The sequence below is a fragment of the Agelaius phoeniceus genome, chromosome 36 (assembly GCF_051311805.1).
Source record: "Agelaius phoeniceus isolate bAgePho1 chromosome 36, bAgePho1.hap1, whole genome shotgun sequence".
NCBI lineage: Eukaryota > Metazoa > Chordata > Aves > Passeriformes > Icteridae > Agelaius > Agelaius phoeniceus.
In genome coordinates this window covers 2,254,936-2,281,104 of record NC_135300.1, presented here as the reverse complement: position 1 = coordinate 2,281,104, position 26,169 = coordinate 2,254,936, and the positions used below count along the sequence as shown (strand labels likewise).

Genomic DNA, 26,169 nt, shown 5'->3' with positions numbered 1-26,169 from the left:
CTGGGAAAATCACAGGAAAATCCTGGGAAAAATCCCGGGAAAATCACAGGAAAATTCAGGGGAAAATCACAGGAAAATCCTGGGAAAAATCCCAGAAAAATCACAGGAAAATCCTGGGAAAATCACAGGAACAGCCAGGGGAAATCCTGGGAAATGTTTGGGAAAATCCTGGGAAAAATCCCGGAAAAATCCTGGGAAAATCACAGGAAAATCCTGGGAAAAATCACAGGAACAGCTGGGGAAAAATCCTGGGAAAATCCCGGAAAAATCCTGGGAAAATCCCGGGGAAATCCTGGGAAAAATCACAGGGAAATCCTGGGAAATGTTCGGGAAAAATCCTGGGAAATGTTCAGGAAAAATCCCGGAAAAATCCTGGGAAAATCCTGGGAAATGTTCGGGAAAAATCCTGGGAAAATTCAGGGGAAAATCCTGGGAAAATCACGGGGAAATCCTGGGAAAATCCTGGGAAAATCACAGGAAAATGTTCGGGGAAATCCTGGGAAAAATCCTGGGAAAATCACGGGGAAATCCTGGAAAAATCACAGGGAAATTCAGGGGAAAATCCTGGGAAATGTTCGGGAAAAATCCTGGGAAAATCCTGGGAAATGTTCAGGAAATGTCCCAGAAAAATCACAGGAAAATCCTGGGAAATGTCTGGGAAAAATCCTGGGAAAAATCCCAGAAAAATCACAGGAACAGCCGGGGAATCCTGGGAAATGTTTGGGAAAATCACAGGAAAATCCTGGGAAAAATCCTGGGAAAATCACAGGAAAATCCTAGGAAATGTTCGGGGAATGTCCCAGGAAAATCACAGGAAAATCCTGGGAAAATCACAGGAAAATCCTGGGAAAATCACAGGAAAATTCAGGGGAAAATCACAGGAAAATTCAGGGGAAAATCACAGGAAAATCCAGGGGAAAAACACAGGAACAGCTGGGGAAAAATCCCAGGAAAATCACAGGAAAATCCTGGGAAAATCACAGGAAAATCCCGGGGAAAATAACAGGAAAATTCAGGGAAAATCCTGGGAAATGATCGGGAAAATCCTGGGAAAATCACAGGAAAATTCAGGGGAAAATCACAGGAAAATCCAGGGGAAAATCCCGGGAAAATCCTGGGGAAAATCCCGGGAAAATCACAGGAAAATTCAGGGGAAAATCACAGGAAAATCCAGGGGAAAATCCTGGGAAATGTTCGGGGAAAATCCCGGGAAAATCACAGGAAAATTCAGGGGAAAATCCCGGGAAAATCCTGGGGAAAATTCCGGGAAAATCACAGGAACAGCCGGGGAAAAATCCTGGGAAATGTTCGGGAAAAATCCTGGGAAAAATCACAGGAAAATTCAAGGGAAAATCCTGGGAAATGTTCGGGGAATGTCCCGGAAAAATCACAGGAAAATCCTGGGAAAAATCACAGGAAAAATCCTGGGAAAAATCACAGGAAAAATCCTGGGAAAAATCCAGGAAAAATCACAGGAAAATCCTGGGAAATGTTCGGGGAAAAATCACAGGAAAATTCAAGGGAAAATCCTGGGAAATGTTTGGGAAAATCGCAGGAAAATCCTGGGAAAAATCCTGGGAAATGCTCGGGAAATGTCCCAGAAAAATCACAGGAAAATCCTGGGAAATGTCTGGGAAAAATCCCGGGAAAATCACAGGAAAATCCTGGGGAAAATCCTGGGAAAAATCACAGGAAAATCCTGGAAAATGTCCCAGGAAAATCCCAGGGAAATCCTGGGAAAATCCTGGGAAAAATCACAGGAAAATCCTGGGAAATGTTCAGGAAAAATCACAGGAAAATCCTGGGAAAATCACAGGAACAGCCGGGGAAATCCTGGGAAATGTTTGGGAAAATCCTGGGAAATGTTCGGGGAAAATCCCGGGAAAATCACAGGAAAATCCTGGGAAATGTTCGGGAAAAATTCTTGGAAATGTTCAGGAAATGTCCCAGAAAAATCACAGGAAAATCCTGGGAAATGTTCGGGGAAAATCCTGGGAAATGTTCGGGAAAAATCCCGGGAAAATCACAGGAAAATTCAGGGGAAAAATCCCAGGAAAATCACAGGAAAATCCTGGGAAAATCACAGGAAAATCCCGGGGAAAATAACAGGAAAATTCAGGGAAAATCCTGGGAAATGTTCGGGAAAAATCACAGGAAAATCCTGGGAAAATCCAGGGAAATGTCCCAGAAAAATCACAGGAAAATCCTGGGAAATGTTCGGGAAAAATCCTGGGAAAAATCCAGAGAAATCCTGGGAAAAATCACAGGAACAGCCAGGGAAAAATCCTGGGAAAAATCCCGGAAAAATCACAGGAAAATCCTGGGAAAAATCCCGGAAAAATCACAGGAACAGCCGGGGAAATCCTGGGAAATGTTCGGGAAAAATCACAGGAAAATTACAGAAAAATTTTGGGAAAAATCCCAGGAAAATCCAGGGGAAACCTTGGGAAATGTTCCAGGAAAATCCTGGAAAAATCCCAGAAAACCCCGGTGGGAAAAGGGGGTGGAAGAGCTGAAATTGCCATAAATTTTTTTGGTTTTTTCCTCTTATTTTCCCACTTTTTCTCTCACCATTTCCCATTTCTGAGTTTCTTTTTCTCCCTTTTCTCCCTTTTTTTCCCATTTTCCCCCATTTTCCCTAAATTCTGGTTTTTCCCCTAAATTCTGTTTTTTCCCCTAAATTTTGGGTGTTTTGCCCTAAATTTTGGGTGTTTTTCCCTAAATCCTGGTGTTTTTCCCTAAATTCTGGGTTTTTTTTCCCCATTTTCCTCCATTTTTCCCTAAATCCTGTTGTTTTTCCTAAATCCTGGGGGGTTTTTTCCCTAAATCCTGGTGGTTTTCCCTAAATCCTGGGGGTTTTTTTCCCTAAATCCTGGTATTTTTTCCCATTTTCCCCCGTTTTTCCCTAAATCCTGTTGTTTTTCCCTAAATCCTGGGGGTTTTTTTCCCTAAATTCTGGGGGTTTTTCCCATTTTTCCCCCATTTTTGCCCCATTTTTCCCTAAATCCTGGTATTTTTTCCCATTTCCCCCATTTTCCCCTAAATCCTGGGTTTTTTCCCTAAATTCTGTTTTTTTCCCCATTTTTCCCCCATTTTCCCCCATTTTCCCCTTAATTCTGCTGTTTTTTCCCATTTTTTCCCCATTTTCCCTAAATCCTGTTGTTTTTCCCTAAATCCTGGGGTTTTTCCCTAAATCCTGGGGTTTTTCCCTAAATTTTGGGGTTTTTCCCTAAATTCTGGGGTTTTTTCCCCATTTTCCCCTAAATCCTGGGGGTTTTCTGCCCTAAATTCTGGGTTTTTTCCTAAATTCTGGGGTTTTTTTCCCTAAATTCTGGGTTTTTCCCCTAAATTCTGTTTTTTCCCCTAAATTTTGGGGTTTTTTCCCTAAATCCTGTTCTTTTTCCCTAAATCCTGGGTTTTTTCCCTAAATCCTGGGGGTTTTTTTCCCTAAATCCTGGTATTTTTCCCCCATTTTTCCCTAAATCCTGGGTTTTTTCCCTAAATCCTGGTATTTTTCCCCCATTTTTCCCCAAATCCTGTTCTTTTTCTCCAAATCCTGTTCTTTTTCCCTAAATCCTGTTGTTTTTCCCTAAATCCTGGGTTTTTCCCCTAAATCCTGGTATTTTTTCCCATTTTTTCCCATTTTTCCCTAAATCCTGGGGTTTTTTCCCTAAATCCTGGTGTTTTTTCCCTAAATCCTGTTGTTTTTCCCTAAATCCTGGGGGTTTTTTTCTGTAAATCCTGGAATTTTTTCCCATTTTCCCCCCATTTTCCCCCCATTTTTCCCTAAATTCTGGTATTTTTTCCCCATTTTCCCCCATTTTTCCCTAAATCCTGGTGTTTTTCCCTAAATCTTGTAGTTTTTTCCCTAAATCCTGGTATTTTTCCCCCATTTTTCCCTAAATTCTGGGTTTTTTCCCCATTTTCCCCCATTTTGCCCTAAATCCTGGGGGGTTTTTCCCCTAAATTCAGGGTTTTTCCCATTTTCCCCCATTTTTACCTAAATCCTGTTGTTTTACCCTAAATCCTGTTGTTTTACCCTAAATCCTGGTGGTTTTCCCTAAATTTTGGGTTTTTTCCCTAAATCTTGGGGTTTTTCCCTAAATTCAGTTGTTTTTCCCTAAATTTTGGGTTTTTTCCCTAAATTCTGGGTTTTTTCCCCCATTTTCCCCTAAATCCTGGGGGTTTTCTGCCCTAAATTCTGGGGGTTTTTCCCTAAATTCTGGTTTTTTTCCCATTTTTCCCCCATTTTGCCCTAAATTCTGGGTTTTCCCCTAAATCCTGGGGTTTTTCCCTAAATCCTGGGGTTTTTTCCCTAAATTCTGGTTTTTTCCCATTTTCCCCCATTTTTCCCTAAATTCTGGGTTTTTTTCTCTAAATTCTGTTTTTTCCCCTAAATTCTGGTTTTTTCCCCCATTTTTCCCCCATTTTTCCCTAAATCCTGGGGTTTTTTCCCATTTTCCCCCCGTTTTTCCCCCATTTTTCCCTAAATTCTGGGGTTTTTCCCTAAATCCTGGTATTTTTTCCCTATTTTTCCCCCATTTTTCCCCAAATCCTGGTTTTTTTCCCTAAATCCTGTTGTTTTTCCCTAAATCCTGGTATTTTTTCCCATTTTTTCCCGTTTTTCCCTCAATCCTGTTCATTTTCCCCAGGGAACATCAACATTTGCCTGATGGGGGACCCGGGCGTGGCCAAGTCCCAGCTGCTGACGTACATCGACCGCCTGGCGCCGCGCAGTGCGTGCTGCCTTCGGCCTCGGCCGCTTCATCATCCTCATCCTCAGCTTCATCCTCAGCCTCCTCAGCTTCCTCATCTTCATCCTCATCCTCATCAGCCTCAGCCTCAGCTTCAGCTTCAGCTTCATCCTCATCCTCATCATCCTCATCCTCATCAGCCTCAGCCTCAGCTTCATCCTCATCAGCCTCAGCTTCATCTCCATCATCCTCATCAGCCTCATCCTCAGCCTCCTCAGCTTCATCTTCATCCTCATCCTCATCAGCCTCATCCTCAGCTTCATCTTCCTCATCATCCTCATCTTCATCTTCCTCAGCTTCCTCATCAGCCTCATCAGCCTCAGCCTCAGCTTCAGCTTCATCTTCTTCATCTTCATCTTCCTCAGCCTCCTCACCTTCATCTTCATTGTCTTCTTCATCCTCATTTTCCTCATCCTCATCCTCATCCTCATCATCCTCAGCTTCACCTTCATCTTCCTCATCCACATCCTCAGCTTCCTCATCCTCATCCTCATCAGCCTCATCCTCAGCTTCATCTTCATCATCATCTTCCTCATCTTCCTCATCCTCATCAGCCTCAGCCTCAGCTTCATCTTCATCCTCATCATCCTCATCCTCAGCTTCAGCTTCATCTTCATCTTCCTCATCTTTATCTGCCTCAGCTTCCTCACCTTCATCTTCATCCTCATCCTCAGCTTCAGCTTCATCTTCCTGAGCTTCATCTTCATCTTCTTCATCTTCATCTTCCTCAGCTTCTTCATCTTCATCTTCCTCATCCTCATCAGCCTCATCATCTTCATCCTCAGCTTCATCTTCATCTTCCTCAGCTTCATCTTCATCCTCATCATCCTCATCCTCAGCTTCATCTTCATCGTCTTCCTCATCTTCATCTTCCTCATCCTCATCTTCATTGTCTTCTTCATGTTCATCTTCTTCATCTTCATCTTCCTCAGCCTCATCTTCATCTTCATTGTCTTCTTCATCTTCGTCATCTTTATCTTCGTCATCTTTATCTTCCTCACCTTCATCTTCTTCGTCTTCATCTTCATCATCGTCATCTTCATTATCTTCATCTTCCTCATCTTCCTCATCATCTTCATCATCTTCATCTTCATCATCTTCCTCATCTTCTTCATCTTCATCTTCTTCATCCTCATCTTCATCATCTTCATCTTCTTCATCTTCCTCATCTTTATCTTCATCGTCATCTTCATCGTCTTGCTCATCTTCATCTTGCTCATCTTCATCTTCCTCAGCCTCATCTTCCTCTTCATTGTCTTCTTCATCCTCATCTTCTTCCTCATCTTTATCTTCCTCATCTTCATTGTCTTCTTCATCTTCGTCATCTTCAGCTTTCTCATCCTCATCATCATCATCATCTTCTTCATCTTCCTCAGCCTCATCTTCTTCATCGTCTTCTTCATCTTCATCTTCCTCATCATCATCTTCCTCATCTTCTTCATCTTCATCATTTTCATCTTCCTCATCTTCATCATCGCCCTTTTTCTTCTTCCTTTTCTTCCTCCTTCTCTTCTTCTTCTTCCTCCTCCTTTTCTTCACCTTTTTCATCTTCCTCATCTTCCTCATCTTCATCATCATCTTCCTCTTCCTCCTCCTTTTCTTCTTCTTCTTCTTCTTTTTCTTCTCCTTTTTCATCTTCGTCTTTCTCTTCTTCTTCCTCCTCCTCCTCCTCATCCTCCTCTTCTTCCTTCTCCTCTTCCTTTTTCTTCTTCCTTTTCCTCCTCATCTTCATCTTTTCCTTCCTTTTCTTTCCCTTTATTTTTTCCTTTTCCTTCCCCTTCTTTTTCCTCCAATTCCTCACCGTTTCTCCCATTTCCCTCTTCCTCCTCACCAATTTATCCCCTTTTTTTTTGCCCATTTTCCCCCATTCTATACCCATTCCATGCCCATTTTTTCCCCATTTTCTCAATTTTTTTCCCATTTTCCCCGTTTTTCCCCCAGGCCAGCACACGCTGGGGCGCGGCTCCTCGGGCGTGGGGCTGACGGCGGCCGTGCTGTGGGACCCCATTTATCCCCATTTCATCCCCATTTTGTACCCATTTTATCCCCATTTTGTGCCCATTTCATCCCCATTCGATCCCCATTTTATCCCCATTTTCCCCCATTTTATCCCCATTCTTTACCCATTTTATCCCCATTTTATACCCATTCTTTACTCATTTTATACCCATTTTTTACCCATTTTATCCCCATTTTATCCCCATTCTTTAGCCATTTTATCCCCATTTCATGCCCATTTTATCCCCAGTTTCCCCATTCTTTACCCATTTTATCCCCATTTTTTCACCCATTTTATCCCCATTTTTTCCCCATTTTATTCCCATTCTTTACCCATTTTATCCCCATTCTTTACCCATTTTATCCCCATTTTTTCCCCATTTTATTCCCATTCTTTACCCATTTTGTTCCCATTCTTTACTCATTTTTATCCCCATTTTATCCCCATTCTATCCCCATTCTTTAGCCATTTTATCCCCATTTCATGCCCATTTTATCCCCAGTTTCCCCATTCTTTACCCATTTTATCCCCATTTTTTCACCCATTTTATCCCCATTTTATTCCCATTCTTCACCCATTTTATCCCCATTTTATTCCCATTCTTTACCCATTTCATCCCCATTCCTTACTCATTTTATCCCCATTTTATGCCCATTCTTTAGCCATTTTATCCCCATTTTATCCCCATTTTGTACCCATTTCATCCCCATTTTATCCCTATTCTATCCCCATTTTATCCCCATTCTTTTGCCATTTTATCCCCATTTCATACCCATTTCACCCATCTTATCCCCATTTTATCCCCATTCTTTACCCATTTTATCCCCATTTTATCCCCATTTTATTCCCATCTTATCCCCATTTTATCCCCATTCTTTACTCATTTTGTCCCCATTTTATTCCTATTTCATGCCCATTTTACCCCCATTGTTTCCCCATTTTATTCCCATTCTTTACTCATTTTATCCCCATTTCATACCCATTTTCACCCATTTTATCTCCATTTTATCCCCATTTCATGCCCATTTTATCCCCATTTCATGCCCATTTTATCCCCATTCTTTACCCATTTTATCCCCATTCTTTACTCATTTTATCCCCATTTTATCCCCATTCTTTACTCATTTTATCCCCATTTTGTACCCATTTTATCCCTATTGTATCCCCATTTCATACCCATTTTCACCCATTTTATCCCCATTTTTTCACCCATTTTATCCCCATTTTTTCCCCATTTTATTCCCATTCTTTACCCATTTCATCCCCATTTTATCCCCATTTCATCCCCATTTCATCCCCATTTTGTACCCATTTTATCCTCATTTTATCCCCATTTTATCCCCATTTTGTACCCATTTTATCCCCATTTCATCCCCATTCGATCCCCATTCTATCCCCATTCTTTACTCATTTTTATCCCCATTTTGTACCCATTCTATCCCCATTTCATCCTCATTTCATACCCGTTTTTTACCCATTTTATCCCCATTTTATACCCATTTTCCCCCATTTCTCCCCATTTTTTCCCATTTTCCCCCATTTTTCCCCCATTTTCCCCCATTTCTTTGCCATTTCTCCCCATTTTTTTCCCATTTTCCCCCATTTTCCCCCATTTTCACCCCATTTCCCCCCATCCCCAGGCCAGTACACGACGGGGCGCGGCTCCTCGGGCGTGGGGCTGACGGCGGCCGTGCTGCGGGACCCGGCCAGCGGCGAGCTGGCGCTGGAGGGCGGCGCCCTGGTCCTGGCCGACCGCGGCGTCTGCTGCATCGACGAGTTCGACAAGATGGCCGAGGGCGACCGCGTGGCCGTGCACGAGGCGCTGGAGCAGCAGAGCGTGGCCGTGGCCAAGGCGGGCGTGGTGGCCACGCTCAACGCCCGCTGCGCCGTCCTGGCCGCCGCCAACCCGGCCTTCGGCCGCTTCGACCCCCGGCGCAGCCTGGAGCACAACCTGCAGCTGCCGGCGGCGCTGCTGTCGCGCTTCGACCTCCTCTGGCTGCTGCAGGACCGGCCCCAGCGCGACCGCGACCTGCGGTGAGACTGGGGATGGGGATTGGGGTTGGGTTGGGTTGGGTTGGGTTTGGGTCAATGGAGGAGTCCTTGGGTCAATGGGAGAGGCTTCGACCTCCTCTGGCTGCTGCAGGACCGGCCCCAGCGCGACCGCGACCTGCGGTGAGAGGCTTTGGGTCAATGGGAGGGGTTTGGGTCAATGGGAGGGGCTTGGGGTCAATGGGAGGGGCTTTGACTGCTCTGGCTGCTGCAGGACCAGCCCCAGCGCGACCGCGACCTCCGGTGAGAGGCTTTGGGTCAATGGGAGAGGCTTTGGGTTGGGTTTGGGTCAATGGGAGAGGCTTCGACCTCCTCTGGCTGCTGCAGGACCGGCCCCAGCGCGACCGCGACCTGCGGTGAGACCGGGATGGGATTGGGGTCAATGGGAGGGGTTTGGGTTGGGTTGGGTTGGGTTTGGGTCAATGGAGGAGACCTCAATCTCCTCTGGCTGCTGCAGGACCGGCCCCAGCGCGACCGCGACCTGCGGTGAGAGGCTTTGGGTCAATGGGAGAGGCTTTGGGTTGAGTTGGGTTGGGTTTGGGGTCAATGGGAGTGGCTTTGGGCTGGGTTTGGAACCAATGGGAGAGTGTTGGGGTCAATGGAGGAGTCTTTGGGGTCAATGGAGGAGTCTTTGGGTTGGGTTGGGTTTGGGTCAATGGGAGAGGCTTTGGGTTGAGTTGGGTTGGGTTATGTTCAGTGGAGGAGTCTTTGAGTCAATGAAGGAGTCTTTGGGTTGGGTTTGGAACCAATAGGAGAGTGTTGGGGTCAATGGAGGAGTCTTTGGGTTCAGTTGAGTTGGGTTGGGTCAATGGGAGGGGCTTGGGGTCAATGGGAGAGGCTTTGGGTTGAGTTGGGTTGGGGTCAATGGGAGAGGCTTCGACCTCCTCTGGCTGCTGCAGGACCGGCCCCAGCGCGACCGCGACCTGCGGTGAGACCGGGGATGGGGTTGGGTTGGGTTGGGTTGGGTTTGGGTCAATGGAGAGGCTTTGGGTTGAGTTGGGTTGAGTTTGGAACCAGTGGGAGAGTGTTGGGATTAATGGAGGAGTCCTTGGGTCAATGGAAGATTCTTTGAGTTGGCATTGGGGTCAATGGGAGAGTGTTGGGGTCAATGGAGGAGTCCTTGGGTTGGGTTGGGTTATGTTCAGTGGAGGAGTCTTTGGGTCATTGGGAGTCTTTGGGTTGGGTTTAGGTCAATGGAGGAGTCTTTGGGTTGAGTTGGGTTGGGTTTGGGTCAATGGGAGAGGCTTTGACCTCCTCTGGCTGCTGCAGGACCGGCCCCAGCGCGACCGCGACCTGCGGTGAGAGGCTTTGGGTCAATGGGAGGGGTTTGGGTCAATGGGAGGGGCTTGGGATCCATGGAAGAGGCTTCGACCTCCTCTGGCTGCTGCAGGACCGGCCCCAGCGCGACCGCGACCTGCGGTGAGAGGCTTTGGGTCAATGGGAGAGGCTTTGGGTTGGGTTGGGTTGGGTTTGGGTCAATGGAGGAGTCTTTGGGTTGGGTTTAGGTCAATGGGAGAGGCTTGGGTTGAGTTGGGTTTGGGGTCAATGGAGGAGTCTTTAGGTCAATGGAGGAGTCTTTGGGTTGGGTTTGGATCAATGGAGGAGTCGTTGGGTTGGGTTGGGTTTGGGTCAATGGAAGAGGCTTTGGGTTGAGTTGGGTTTGGGTCAATGGAAGAGGCCTCAACCTCCTCTGGCTGCTGCAGGACCGGCCCCAGCGCGACCGCGACCTGCGGTGAGACCGGGGATGGGATTGGGTTGGGTTGGGTTGGGTTTGGGTCAATGGAAGAGGCTTCGACCTCCTCTGGCTGCTGCAGGACCGGCCCCAGCGCGACCGCGACCTGCGGTGAGACTGGGGACGGGGTTGGGATCCATGGGAGAGGGTTTGGGTCAATGGGAGGGGCTTGGGATCCATGGGAGAGGCCTCAACCTCCTCTGGCTGCTGCAGGACCGGCCCCAGCGCGACCGCGACCTGCGGTGAGACCGGGGATGGGATTGGGGTCAATGGGAGGGGTTTGGGTTGGGTTGGGTTGGGTTTGGGTCAATGGGAGGGGCTTGGGATCCATGGAAGAGGCTTCGACCTCCTCTGGCTGCTGCAGGACCAGCCCCAGCGCGACCGCGACCTGCGGTGAGACCGGGGATGGGGTTGGGTTGGGTTGGGTTGGGTTTGGGATCAATGGGAGAGTGTTGGGATTAATGGAGGAGTCCTTGGGTCAATGGAAGATTCTTTGAGTTGGCGTTGGGGTCAATGGGAGAGTGTTGGGGTCAATGGAGGAGTCTTTGGGTTGAGTTAGGTTTGGGTTTGGGTCAATGGGAGAGGGCTTGGGGTCAATGGGAGAGGCTTTGGGTTGGGTTGGGTTATGTTCAGTGGAGGAGTCTTTGGGTCACTGGGAGTCTTTGGGTTGGGTTTAGGTTGGGTTTAGGTCATTGGAGGAGTCGTTGGGTTGGGTTGGGTTTGGGTCAATGGAGGAGTCCTTGGGTCAATGGGAGAGGCTTGGGTTGGGTTGGGTTGGGTTTGGGTCAATGGAAGAGGCTTGGGGTGAATGGGAGAATCATTGGTTTGAGATGGGTTGAGTTTGGGATCCATGGAAGAGCCTTTGGGTTGAGTTGGGTTTGGGACCCATGGAAGAACCTTTGGGTTGAGTTTGCAACCAATGGGAGAGGCTTGGGGTCAATGGGAGAGGCTTTGGGTTGAGTTTGGAACCAGTGGGAGAGTGTTGAGATTAATGGAGGAGTCCTTGAGTTGGGTTGGGGTCAATGGGAGGGGCTTGAAGTCAATGGGAGAGGCGTTGGGTTGGGTTGGGTTTGGGGTCAATGGAGGAGTCTTTGGGTTGAGTTGGGTTGGGTTGGGTTTGGTAACCATGGAGGAGTCTTGGGGTCAATGGGAGAGGCTTGGGTTGAGTTGGGTTTGGGGTCAATGGAGGAGTCTATAGGTCAATGGAGGAGTTGTTGGGTTGGGTTGGGTTGGGTTGGGTTGGGGTCAATGGAGGGGTCCTTGGGTTGAGTTTGGCATCAATGGAAGAGTCTCTGGTTTGAGTTGGGTTGAGTTTGGTGTCAATGGAAGAGACTTCGGGTCAATGGAGGAGTCTTTGAGTTGGGTTGGGTTGGGTTGGGTTGGGGTCAATGGAGGCATCTTTGGGTCAATGGCGGAGTCTTTGGGTTGGGTTGGGTTGGGTTGAGTTGGGTTGGGTTGGGTTGGGTTGGGTTGGGTTGGGTTGGGTTGGGTTGGAGAGACCCCAAACCCCCCAGAATTCCCCGATTTCCTCCCGACTTTTCCCAATTTCTGCGTTTTTCCCCCCAATCCAGCCTGGCCCGGCACAAATCCCCCAACCCCCTCTTGGTTCCACTGGGATGAACTGGGATGAACTGGGATGAACTGGGACAAACTGGGACGAACTGGGACAAACTGGGACGAACTGGGAGGGACCCCCCAATGCCAGAATTCTCAATTTTCCCAATTTCTGCATTTTTCACCCCAATCCAGGCTGGCCCAGCACAAATCCCCCCAACCCCCTCTTGGTTCCACTGGGATGAATTGGGACAAACTGGGCCAAACTGGGATGAACTGGGATGAACTGGGCCATACTGGGAGGGACCCCCCAATGCCAGAATTCTCAATTTTCCCAATTTTGCTGTTTTTCACCCCAATCCAGCCTGGCCCGGCACAAACCCCCCAACCCCCTCTTGGTTCCACTGGGACGAACTGGGCCAAACTGGGCCATACTGGGAGGGACCCCCCGTTCCCAGAATTCTCAATTTTCCCAATTTCTGCGTTTTTTGCCCCAATCCAGGCTGGCCCAGCACATCACCTACGTGCACCAGCACTGCCGGGAGCCGCCCAGCGCCTTCCAGCCCCTGGACATGAAACTCATGAGGTTGGTGCAGCCCCAAAATTCCCCTTTTTCACCCCAAAATTCACCCCAAAATTCATCCCAAACTCACCCCAAAATTACCCCAAAATCACCCCAAAATTACCCCAAAATTCTCCTGTTCCACCCCAGAATTCACCCCAAAATTCACCCAAAATTCACCCTAAAATTACCCCAAAATTCACCTCAAAATCCACCCCAAATTCACCCCAAAATTCACCCCAAAATTCCCCTTTTTCACCCCAGAATCCACCCCAAAATTACCCCAAAATTCCCCTTTTCCGCCCCAGAATTCACCCCAAAACTTACCCCAAAATTCACCCCAAAATTCTCCTGTTCCACCCCAAAATTCACCCCAGAATTCACCCCAAAGTTCACCCCAAAATTCGCCTGTTCCACCCCAAAATTCACCCCAAAATCCACCCCAAAATTCGCCTGTTCCACCCCAAAATTCACCCCAAAATTCACCCCAAAATTCATCTGTTCCACCCCCAAATTCACTTGTTCCACCCCAAAATTACCCCAAATTAACCCCAAAATCACCCCAAAATTCACACCAAAATCCACTCCGAAATTACCCCAAAATTCACCCCAAAACTCACCCCAAAATTCACAATTCACCCCCAAAATTACCCCAAAATTCACCCCCAAATTCACCTGTTCCACCTTAAATTCACCCCAAAATCCACCCCAAAATCCACCCCAAAATCCACCCCAAAATTCTCCTGTTCGACACCAAAATTCACCCCCAAATTCACCTGTTCCACCTTAAATTCACCTGAAAATCCACCCCAAAATCCACCCCAAAATTCACAATTCACCCCCAAAATTACCCCAAAATCCACCCCAAAATCACCCCAAAATTCACCCCAAAATTCTCCTGTTCCACCCCAAAACTTACCCCAAAATTCACCCCAAAATTCCCCTTTTCCACCCCCAAAATTCACACCAAAATTCACCCCAAAATTACCCCGAAACTCACCCCAAAATTCACCTGTTCCACCCTAAAATTACCCCAAATTTACCCCAAAATTCACCCCCAAATTCACCTCTTCCACCCCAAAATTCACCCCAGAATTCACCCCAAAATTCACCCCAGAATTCACCCCAAAATTACCCCAGAATTCAACTGTTCCACCCCAAAATCCACCCCAAAATTCACCCCAAAATTCACCCCAAAATCCACCCCAAAATTGCCCCAAAATTCACCTGTTCCACCTCAAATCCAACCCAAAATTCACCCCAAATTGACCCCAAATTTACCCCGAAATCCACCCCCAAATTCACCTGTTCCACACCAAGATTCACCCTAAAATTCACCCCAAAATCTACCCCAGAATTCAACTGTTCCGCCCCAAATTCACCCCAAAATTCACCCCAAAATTCCCCCAAAGTTCACCCCAAAATTCCCCTTTTCCACCCCAAAATTCACCCCAAAATCCACCGGTTCCACCCCAAAATCCACCCCAGAATTCACCCCAGAATTCAACTGTTCCTCTCCAAAATTCACCCCAAAATTCACCTGTTCCACCCCAAAATTCACCCCCAAATTCACCCCAAAATTCACCTGAAAATCCACCCCAAAATCCACCCCAAAATTCACAATTCAGCCCCAAAATCCACCCCAAAATCACCCCAAAATTCACCCCAAAATTCACCCTAAAATTACCCCAAAATTCACCTCAAAATCCACCCCAAAATTACCCCAAAACTCACCCCAAAATTCACCCATTCCACCCCAAATTCATCCCAAAATTCACCCCAAAATTCATCCTCAAATTCACCCCCAAATTCCCCTGTTCCACCCCAAAATCCACCCCAAAATTACCCCAAAATCCCGGTTTTTCCCCCATTTCCAGGCGTTACCTGTCCTGGTGCCTCCACCTCTGCCTGCAGGTCCTGGATGGAAATCATTGCAATAATTCCAATAATTCCCATAATTTCAATAATTCCCACAATTCCCACACTCCCAATAATTCCAATAATTCCAATTTTCCCCATTTTTCCCAAAATCCCCGTTTTTCCCCCCATTTCCAGGCGTTACCTGTCCTGGTGCCACTGCCACTCCCCACAGGTCCCAGAGGGAAATCATTACAATAATCCCAATAATTCCCACACTCCCAATAATTTCCATAATTCCCATTTTCCCCATTTTTCCCAAAATCCCGGTTTTTCCCCCCATTTCCAGGCGTTACCTGTCCTGCTGCCGCCGCCACTCCCCACAGGTCCCAGAGGGAAATCATTGCAATAATTCCAATAATCTCCATAATCCCAATAATCTCAATAATCCCAATAATTTCCATAATTTCATTTTTCCCATTTTTCCCAAAATCCCCGTTTTTCCCCCCATTCCCAGGCGTTACCTGTCCTGCTGCCGCCGCCGCTGCCCGCGGCTCCCGGAGGCCTTGGCCGAGTTCATCACGGCCGCGTACGTGGAGCTGCGCCGGGAGAGCCGGGATGGCCTCTACACCTCTGCCAGGACCCTGCTGGCCATCCTCAGGCTGGCCACGGCACTGGTACGGCCAGTATAAACCAGTATAAACCAGTATGGACCAGTATAAACCAGTATAAACCAGTACAGACCAGTACAAACCAGTATGGGTCACCAGTGACCGGTACTGAGCCCATGGGTCTGTGTTACACAGGGGTCAGGGGTTCTCTACACCTCTGCCAGGACCCTGCTGGCCATCCTCAGGCTGGCCACGGCACTGGTACGGGCCAGTATAAACCAGTATAAACCAGTATGGACCAGTACAGACCAGTATGGGTCAGCACTGACCAGCACTGAGCCCATGGGTCTGTGTTACACAGGGGTCAGGGGTTCTCTACACCTCTGCCAGGACCCTGCTGGCCATCCTCAGGCTGGCCACGGCACTGGTACGGACCAGTATAAACCAGTATAAACCAGTATGGACCAGTATGGACCAGTACAAACCAGTACAGGTCAGCACTGACCAGCACTGAGCCCATAGGCCAATGGTCAGGGGTTCTCTACACCCCTGCCAGGACCCTGCTGGCCATCCTCAGGCTGGCCACGGCACTGGTACGGACCAGTAAAAACCAGTATAAACCAGTATGGACCAGTACAAACCAGTACAAACCAGTATGGGTCAGCAGTGACCAGCACTGAGCCCATAGCCCAATGGTCAGGGGTTCTCTACACCTCTGCCAGGACCCTGCTGGCCATCCTCAGGCTGGCCACGGCGCTGGTATGGACCAGTTTAAACCAGTATAAACCAGTATGGACCAGTACAAACCAGTACAGACCAGTATGGGTCAGCACTGAGCCCATGGGTCTGTGTTACACAGGGGTCAGGGGTTCTCTACACCTCTGCCAGGACCCTGCTGGCCATCCTCAGGCTGGCCACGGCGCTGGTATGGACCAGTATGGACCAGTAAAAACCAGTATGGACCAGTATGGACCAGTACAGACCAGTATAAACCAGTATAAACCAGTACAAACCAGTATGGACCAGTACAAACCAGTACAGGCCAGTGCTATCAGTGCCCCAGTGCTCAGGGGTTCTCTACACCCCTGCCAGGACCCTGCTGGCCACCCTCAGATTTTGGGGTGAATTTTGGGGTTTTTGGGGGTTGATTTTTCGGTGATTTTGGGGCAGGATTTTGGGGAATTTTGGGTGATTTGGGGCTGATTTTGGGGGAATTTTGGGTGATTTGGGGCTGATTTTGGGAGGAATTTTGGGATGATTTGGGGCTGGTTTTGGGGTAATATGGGGTTTTTTGTGGGCAGGATTTTGGGGTGATTTTGGGAGGGTTTTGGGTCATTTTTGTGCTGGTTTTAGCACTGGTTTTGGGGTGATTTTGGGGTAATTTTGGGTCATTTCTGTGCTGGTTTTGGGCTGATTTTGGGGTATTTCTGTGCTGATTTTGGTGCTGATTTTGGGTGATTTTGGGCCGTTCCTGTTCTGGTTTTGGGGTGATTTTGGTGCTGGTTTTGGGTCGATTTTGGGTTGATTTTGGGGCATTTCTGTGCTGGTTTTGGGGCGATTTTGGGTGATTTTAGTTGATTTTGGGCCGTTTCTGTGCTGGTTTCTGTGCTGGTTTTGGGGTGATTCTGGGGTATTCCTGTGCTGGTTTTGGGCTGATTTTGGGGGATTTCTGTGCTGATTTTGGTGCTGATTTTGGGGTATTTCTATGCTGGTTTTGGGGTGACTTTGGGTCGATTTTGGGTTGATTTTGGGTCATTTCTGTGCTGGTTTTGGTGCTGGTTTTGGGTCAATTTTGGGTCATTTCTGTGCTGGTTTTGGGGTCATTTCTGTGCTGGTTTTGGGGTGATTTTGGTGCTGATTTTGGGTCGATTTTGGGTGATTTTGGTGCTGATTTTGGGGTATTTCTGTGCTGATTTTGGTGCTGATTTTGGGGCGATTTTGGGTGATTTTGGTGCTGATTTTGGGTTGATTTTGGGTCGATTCTGTGCTGATTTTGGTGCTGATTTTGGGTGGATTCTGTGCTGATTTTGGGTGGATTTTGTGTGGATTTTGGGTGATTCTGGGCCGTTTCCTCAGGCCCGGCTGCGCCTGGGGGCCGTGGTGGAGAAGGACGACGTCAGCGAGGCCCTGAGGCTGCTCGAGGCCGCCCGGGACTCGCTCAGGGGGGACCCCGAGGCCTCCCCCAGGTACAAACCCCGAATTTGGGGCAAAATCCTGGGATTTTGGGGAAAATTCTGGGGTTTTGGGTGAAAATTCTGGGATTTGGGGTGAAAATTCCGGCATTTGGGGTGAAAATCCTGGGTGAAAATCCTGCGATCCTGGGTGAAAATCCTGGGATTTCGGTGAAAATTCTGGGATTCGGGGTGGAAATTCTGGGATTTTGAGTGAAAATTCTGGGATTTGGGGTGAAAATCCTGGGATTTTGGGTGAAAATTCTGGGTGAAAATCCTGGGATTTTGGGTGAAAATCCTGGGATTCTGGGTGAAAATTCTGGGATTTTGGGTGAAAATCCTGGGATTTTGGGTGAAAATTCTGGGATTTGGGGTGAAAATTCTGAGTGAAAATCCCACGGTTCTGGGTGAAAATTCTGGGATTTTGGGGTAAATCTTGGGATTTTTTTGGGATTTTTTTTTGGGATTTTTTTGGGTTTATTTTTGTTAATTCTCCCCTGTTCCCCTTTAGGTGTCCCCGCCCATCCGAGGCCATTTTGGGCATTTTTCCAGGGTTTTTTGGGATTTTTGGGGGTTTTTTGGGGGGATTTTTTTTGGGATTTTTGGGATTTTTTTGGGATTTTTTCTCATTTCTCCCCTCTCCTGTCCCCCTTTAGGTGTCCCCGGCCGTCCGAGGCCATTTTCGGGGTTCTGCGGGAGCTGGCGGGGCCCGGGGGCCGCTCGGTGCCGCTGGGCCGGGCCCTGGAGGCGCTGGGGGCGCGCGGGTTCACCCCCGGCCAGGTGAGCGCGGCCCTGGCCGAGTACGAGGGGCTGAACGTGCTGCAGGTGAACCCCGGCCGCAGCCGCGTCACCTTCGTCTGACACACAAAAAGGGGGGAAAAAATCAGGGAATTTGGGGGGAAAATACTGCCAAAAAAAGGGGAGAAAATTCGGTGAAAAATGGAGAAAATTTGGTTAAAAATGGAGAAAATACTGCCAAAAAAAGGGAGGAAATTCGGGGGAAAAAGGAGAAAAATCGGTGAAAAATGGAGAGAATTTTGCCCAAAAACAAAGGGAGAAAATTCGGTGGAAAATGGAGGAAATTTGGTGAAAAACGCCGGAAATTCGGTGAAAATTTGGTGGAAAATGCAGGAAATTCAGTGGAAAATGGAGAAAATTTTGCCCCAAAAAAAGGCAGAAAATTCGGTGGAAAATGGAGGAAATTTGGTGAAAAAAGGAGAGAATTTTCCTCAAAAAAAAGGGAGAAAATTCGGTGAAAGATTGAGAACATTTGGTGAAAAAAGGAGAGAATTTTGCCCCCAAAAAAGTGAGAAAATTCGGTGAAAAACACAGGAAATTCGGTGGAAAACACAGGAAATTCGGTGAAAATTTGGTGGAAAATGCAGGAAATTCGGTGGAAAATGGAGAAAATTTTGCCCAAAAAAAGTGAGAAAATTCGGTGGAAAAAGGAGAAAATTCTGCCAAAAAAAGGGAGGAAATTCGGGGGGAAATGGAGAAAATTCGGTGGAAAAAGGAGAAATTTCTGTCAAAAACTGAGAAAATTTGGTGGAAAAATGCAGGAAATTTGGTGGGAAAATGGAGAAAATTCGGTTAAAAATGGAGAAATTTCTGCCAAAAAAAGGGAGAAAATTTGGTGGAAAATGGAGAAAATTCAGTGGAAAAAGGAGAAAATTTGTTGGAAAACGCAGGAAATTCGGTGAAAATTTGGTGGAAAAATGGAGAAAATTCGGGGAAAATGGAGAAAATTCGGGGGAAAATGGAGAAAAATCGGTGAAAAATGGAGAAAATTTTGCCAAAAACAAAGGGAGAAAATTCGGTGGAAAATGGAGGAAATTTGGTGAAAAAAGGAGAGAATTTTCCCCAAAAAAAAGGGAGAAAATTCGCTGAAAGATTGAGAAAATTCAGTGAAAAATGGAGAGAATTTTGCCAAAAAAAGGGAGAAAATTCGGTGGAAACCGCAGAAAATTCGGTGAAAATTTGGTGGAAAATGCAGGAAATTCGGTGGAGAAAGGAGAAAATTCTGCCCAAAAAAGGGAGAAAATTCGGTGGAAACCGCAGAAAATTCAGTGGAAAAATGGAGAAAATTCGGTTAAAAATGGAGAAATTTCTGCAAAAAAAGGGAGGAAATTCGGGGGAAAATGGAGAAAATTTGGTGGAAAAATGGAGAAAATTCGGTGGAAAAAGGAGAAAATTCTGCCACAAAAAGGGAGAAAATTTGGTTAAAAATGGAGAAAATTATCCCAAAAAAAGGGAGAAAATTTGGTGAAAAATGGAGAAAATTCGGTGAAAAACACAGGAAATTCGGTGAAAAATGGAGACAATTCGGTGGAAAAAGGAGAAAATTATCCCAAAAAAAGGGAGAAAATTCAGTGAAAAATGCAGGAAATTCAGTAAAAAATGGAGAAAATTTTGCCAAAAAAAAAAAGGAGGAAATTCGGTGAAAAATTGAGAGAATTTTGCCCCAAAAAAAGGGAGAAAATTCAGTGAAAAATGCAGGAAATTCGGGGGAAAATGGAGAAAAATCGGTGAAAAATGGAGAAAATTTTGCCAAAAACAAAGGGAGAAAATTCGGTGGAAAATGGAGGAAATTTGGTGAAAAAAGGAGAGAATTTTCCCCAAAAAACAGGGAGAAAATTCGGTGAAAGATTGAGAAAATTCAGTGAAAAATGGAGAGATTTTTGCCAAAAAAAGGGAGAAAATTCGGTGGAAACCGCAGAAAATTCGGTGAAAATTTGGTGGAAAATGCAGGAAATTCGGTGGAGAAAGGAGAGAATTTTGCCAAAAAAAAGGGAGAAAATTCGGTGGAAAATGGAGAAAATTCGGTGGAAAAAGGAGAGAATTTTGCCCCCAAAAAAGGGAGAAAATTCGGTGAAAAATGGAGAAATTTCTGCCAAAAAAAGGGAGAAAATTTGGTGGAAAAGGGAGAAAATTTGGTGGAAAATGGAGAAAATTCAGTGAAAAAAGGAGAAAATTCTGCCAAAAACTGAGAAAATTCTGCCCAAAATAGGGAGAAAATTCAGTGAAAAACACAGGAAATTCTGCCCAAAAGAGGGAGAGAATTTGGTGAAAAACAGAGAAAATTCTGCCAAAGAAAGGGAGAAAATTTGGTGAAAAACGGAGAAAATTTGGTGAAAAAAGGAGAAAATTCTGCCCAAAAAAAGGAGAAAATTCGGTGAAAAATTCCACCAAAAAAGGGCAAAAATTCCAGGCAGGAAGCCCAAAAAATGCGAATTTTGGGGGCTCAAGAAGCCGCAGGTGACCCCAAAACTCACCCGGATCCCCCCACTCCAAAAGTTTGGGGGAAAATCCTCAAAACCTTGGGCAAAAATGGCAAAAATCCCCCAAAAGTGGAAGCAGGGACCCCAAAATCCCCCCCGTGTTTTTTTTTCTGTGCTTTTATTTTTGTAGCAATAAATGGATTTTTATCAATAAATAAAAACATTTCACAGTTGTGGATTCTTTCTTTGTTCTCCTTCCCCCTTTGACCCAAAACGCCCCAAATTTCACCCCTAAAATTCCCTTTTTTGGGGGGGGGGGGGGGGGGGGCTTCCGGGAGATGGAACTGCGCATGCGCGCGGCAGATCCCGGAAGCGGCGGCGCGGAGGGATATTGCCGCTGCCGTTCTTGTAACAACTGCGCATGCGCGCGGCAGATCCCGGAAGCAGCGCCGTGATTGGATGAGGCGCGGAGTGATATCGCTGGTGCGGCGCTTGTAGCAACCGCGCATGCGTGGTTCGCGTTACTATGGCAACGCGGGCACAGCCATCATGGCGGACGGGCGGGCCGGGGGGTGCGGGAGGCGGCGGAGCCGCGGGAAAACGGGAACGGGGCTGCGGCCGCGGCCGTGGAAGGGAACGCCGGGACGGCCGCGGTTGCAGGAGGCGGCGGGGCCGCGCCATCCGGCAGCTCTGAAGCGGGGGGCGCGGTGGGGAAGGCGCGGCTCGGCCCCCGCCATGCAGCGGCGGCGGCAGGAGCGGGGAAGCGGCCGCGGGCGGCGGCGGGGCGGCGTCGTCAGCGGGAGATGATCCCGGGGTGGCGGGAGGGGCGGCGGAGGGGCCGCGGCGTGCGGCCGCTGGGGGCTGCGGTGGCTGCCGGCCCGGCGGGCAGGGGCGGCGCTGAGGGGAGGCTGCGCTGGAGCGGCGGCAGGGGCGGCAGAGGCGGCGCTGGAGCGGCGGCAGGCGCGGCAAAGGCTGCGCTGGAGCGGCGGCAGGCGCGGCAGAGGCAGCGCTGGAGCGGCGGCAGGCGCGGCAGAGGCTGCAGATCCCGGTGCAGACGCCGCGGCGCCGGCACGGGGCGGCCGGGCGGGCTGGGGCGCCGCGGTCCCGGCGCAAGCGGGGCCGTGCCGGGCTCCCGCGGCAACGCGCGCAGGGGGCGCCGGAGGGGGGGGGGCGGCCGCGCCCGGCGCGCTCGGCACCGCAGATCCGGGAGCCGCGGGGAACGGCAAAGACGCGGCAGCAGCGGCGGGACCGGGGCCAGCACCGGCCCCGCTGGGTCCGCAAAGGGCGGGGGGGGGTGGGGGGGCAGGAGCGGCCGCACTCGCGGGTAACGGGGGGGGGGGGGGGAAAGCGGCGGGATCAGCGGGGGGAGGAGGGGGCGGGGCCTCGAGGATGGCGGGAGCGGTGGGAGGGGCCGGGGGCGGGGCGGAAGGCGTGGGGCGGGACCGCGGGAACCGGAGCTGTGCAGTCACGTGGGGGGCGTGTCCGGTTGAAAGCGAGGGGGCGGAGTCGCGGCAGGGGCGGAGCTGGGCGGGGCGGCGGCTGCGGGCCCCCCCCGTGCGGCAAACGCGGCTCGAGCGGCGCCCGGCGGGGCTGGGAGCGGCCCCGCGGCAGCCACGGCCCGGCGGGAGATGCAAATAAACGGCTTGAAACACCTGGGTCTCAAAAGTCTCTGGGAAACGCGGCTGAACGGCAGCCGCGATTTACGGCCGATTTTACGACAGTCGCGATTTACAGCCGCTTTTACGACAGTCGCGATTTACGACCCCTTTTGCGACAGTCGCGTTTTGCGGCCCCTTTTACGACAGTCACGTTTTTACGGCAGTCGCGCTTTTACGGCGCCTTTTACGACAGTCGCGATTTACGGCCCCTTTTGCGACATCGGCGCTTTACGGCCGCTTTTACGACAGTCGCGCTTTACGACAGTTTTGCGACAGTCGCGCTTTACGGCACCGTTTACGACAGTTGCGCTTTACGGCCCCTTTTGCGACAGTCACGCTTTACGGCACCTTTTACGACACCTTTTACGACACTCACGCTTTACGGCACCTTTTGCGACATCCGCGCTTTACGGCAGTTTTGCGACAGTCGCGCTTTACGGCACCTTTTACGACATTTTGCGACATCCGCACTTTACGGCACCTTTTACGACAGTCGCGCTTTACGACAGCTTTTACGACAGTTTTGCTTTACGGCACCTTTTGCGACAGTTTTGCTTTACGACCCCGTTTACGACAGTCGCGCTTTACGGCCGCTTTTACGACAGTGGCGCTTTACGGCACCTTTTACGACAGTCGCACTTTACGGTACCTTTTACGACAGTCCCGCTTTACGGTCGCTTTTACGACAGTCGCGCTTTACGGCACCTTTTGCGACAGTCGCGCTTTGCGGCCGCTTTTACGACATCCGCGCTTTACGGCACCTTTTACGACAGTCGCGCTTTACGGCACCTTTTACGACAGTCGCGCTTTACGGCACCGTTTACGACAGCCGCCATTTTACGGCCGATTTTACGACAGCCGCCATTTTACGACAGCCGCCATTTTACGGCCGCTTTTACGACAGCCGCCATTTTCCGGCACTTTCGCTTTACGGCACCGACTTTAATGGAATTTTTCCGGTATTTTCCGGCACTTTTACGTTTTTAATTTTGTTTTTCATTCATTTTTAATTAATTTTTTTTTTGTTTTGTTTTATTTTATTTTATTTTTATTTTTAATTTTTCGATTTTTAACGTTTTTTATTTTATTTTTAAAGGTTTTCATTTCATTTTCATTTTTAATTTTTTTACTTTTTCGAGGTTTTTATTTTTTTTGTTTGATTTTTATTTTTAGTTTTTTCAATTTTAAAGCATTTTTTATTTTTTAATTTTACTTTTTCTTTATTTTTATTTTTGATTTTTCTATTTTTGAAACATTTTTATTTTTTTTAATTTTATTTTTTGTTTAACTTTTATTTTTAATTTTTCCATTTTTAAAGCTTTTTTTCTAATTTTTAGGTAATTTTTTTTTATTTTTCTATTTTTAAAGCTTTTTATTTTATTTTTAATTTTTTTATTTTTTAATTTTTTTATTTTTTAAAATTTTTCTATTTTTAAAGCATTTTTAATTTCTTTTTATTTTGTTTTTAATTTAATTTTTATTTTAATTTTTTTTATTTTTAATTTTTTTATTTTTTTAAATTTTTCTATTTTTAAAGCATTTTTTAATTTTTTATTTTGTTTTTAATTTAATTTTTATTTTCAATTTTCTATTTTTAAAGCTTTTTATTTTATTTTTTATTTTATTTTTTATTTAATTTTAATTTTATTTTTCTATTTTAAATTATTTTTTATTTTTTTAATTATATTTTTATTTATTTTTAGTTTTAGTTTTTCCATTTTTAAATCTTTTTTTAAATTTTTTTTAATTTTTATTTTTAAGTTTTATTTTTTAAAACTTTTTATTTTATTTTTCAATTTTTAAATTTATTTTTATTAATAATTTTTCCATTTTTAAAGCTTTTTAAAAAAAATTATTTAACTTTTTTTTTATTTTTGAATTTTAAAGCATTTTTTTATTTTTTTAATTATATTTTTTTAAATTTTTATTTTTAATTTTTCTATTTTTAAAGCTTTTTATTTTATTTTTCAATTCTTTTTATTAATAATTTTTCTATTTTAAAGCTTTTTTTAAATTTTTATTTGTTTTTTATTTCTATTTTTCAATTTTTAAAGTTTTTTTAAAATTTTTTATTTGATTTTTATTTTTAATTTTTCTAATTTTAAAGTATTTTTTATTTTATTTTTTTATTTTTATTTTTAATTTTTCTATTTTTGAAGCATTTTTTATTGTTTTAATTTTTTTTAATTTTTCTATTTTTAAAGATTTTTTTAATTTAATTTAATTTTTTATTTTTCTTTTTTTAAAGCTTTTTATTTTATTTTAATTTTTTAAATTTAATTTTTTTTTTTTTAATTTTTCTACTTTTTAAAGGTTTTCATTTTTTTATTCAATTTTTTTTTAATTTTTCTATTTTTAAAGCATTTGTTTTTTCAATTTTATTTTTCATTTATTTTTATTTTTAACTTTTCTATTTTTAAAGCTTTTTATTTTATTTTTCAATTTTATTTTTTATTTATTTTTATTAATAATTTTTCTATTTTTGAAGCTTTTTTAATTTTTTTTTTCAATTTTTAAAGTTTTTTTATTTTTCAAATTTTTTTATTTGATTTTTATTTTTAATTTTTCTAACCCTAACCCTAACCCTAATATTAAAGCTTTTTTTATTATTTTTATTTTCATTTTTTATTTTTATATTTTTGAAGCTTTTTTTTTAATTTTTCAATTTTTAAAGCATTTATTTTTTAAATTTTTTTATTTATTTTTATTTTTAATTTTTCTAAATTTTAAACATTTTTTTATTTTGGTTTATTTTTATTTTTATTTTTTCTATTTCTAAAGCATTTTTTATTTCTTTATTTTTTTTTTTTAGTTTTTCTATATTTGAAACATTTTTTTCTTTTTTAGTTTTGTTTTTATTTAATTTTTATTTTTAGTTTTTCTATTTTTAAAGCATTTTTAAAATTTTTTTTACCTTTTTTTAAATTTTTCTGTTTTTGAAGCATTTTTTTTCTATATTTGAAACTTTTAAAATTTTTTTAATTTTATTTTTATTTCTTTTTAGTTTTAGTTTTTCTAGTGTTAAAGCATTTTTTATTTTTTAATTTTGTTTTTATTTCTTTTTATTTTTAATTTTCCTTTTTTTAAGCATTTTTAAATTTTTTAATTTTGTTTTTTATTTCATTTTTATTTTTAATTTTTCTATTTTTAAAGCATTTATTTTGGTTTTTTAATTTTGTTTTTTATTTATTATGTATAATTTTTCTATTTTTAAAGCATTTTCAATTTTTTTTAATTTTATTTTTTGTTTATTTTTATTTTTAATTTTTCTATATTTAAGACATTTTTTTATTTTAGTGATTTTGTTTTTATTTAATTTTTATTTCTAATTTTTCTATTTTTAAAGCATTTTTTATTTTTCAAATTTTGTTTTTATTTAATTTTTATTTTTAATTTTCGATTTTTAAAGCATTTTTACTTTTTTAATTTAAATTTTAAATTAAAGGGGTTCCTGGAGCCCTTTCCCTCCCTTTATCCTCCTCAAAAAAACCCACAAAAATTCAAATTTTTTCCATTTAAACTCAACTTTACTGACCCAAAAACGCAGGGAATTTTCCGTAAATTTTGAGGGAATTTTCCTTCAATTTTTTGGGAATTGTCTTTCAATTTTGAGGGAATTTTCCATAAATTTTGCTGGAATTTTCCTTCAATTTTGGGAATTTTTCCTTCAATTTTTGGAGAATTTTTCCTTCAATTTTTGGAGAATTTTTCCTTCAATTTTGGGAAATTTTCCTTCAATTTTTGGGAATTTTCCTTCAATTTTGGGGAAATTTTCCTTCAATTTTTGGGGAAATTTTCCTTCAATTTTTGGGGAATTTTCCTTCAATTTTGGGGAAATTTTCCTTCAATTTTTGGGAAATTTTCCTTCAATTTTTGGGGAATTTTCCTTCAACTTTGGACAATTTCCCCTTTAATTTTGGTAGAATTTTCCTTTCATTTTGAGGGAATTTTCCTTAACTTTTCTGGGATTTTCCCCTCCATTTTTGGGGCATTTCTCCCTCATT

The 26,169-nt window shown here is 44.7% G+C and overlaps 1 protein-coding gene across 1 annotated transcript in view; it reads left to right on the top strand.

The window, feature by feature from the left end:
• MCM7 (minichromosome maintenance complex component 7) overlaps positions 1-18,186 on the top strand; it is a gene marked incomplete at its 5' end in the record, with an annotated part of 39,418 nt that extends 21,232 nt beyond the window's left edge. The window contains 6 exon segments of the mRNA XM_077192902.1: positions 4,653-4,736; positions 8,394-8,787; positions 12,591-12,674; positions 15,025-15,184; positions 17,195-17,304; positions 17,946-18,186. Of these exon segments, the coding sequence (XP_077049017.1) occupies positions 4,653-4,736; positions 8,394-8,787; positions 12,591-12,674; positions 15,025-15,184; positions 17,195-17,304; positions 17,946-18,150 (1,037 nt within the window).
• Between the last annotated feature and the right edge of the window lie 7,983 nt (positions 18,187-26,169).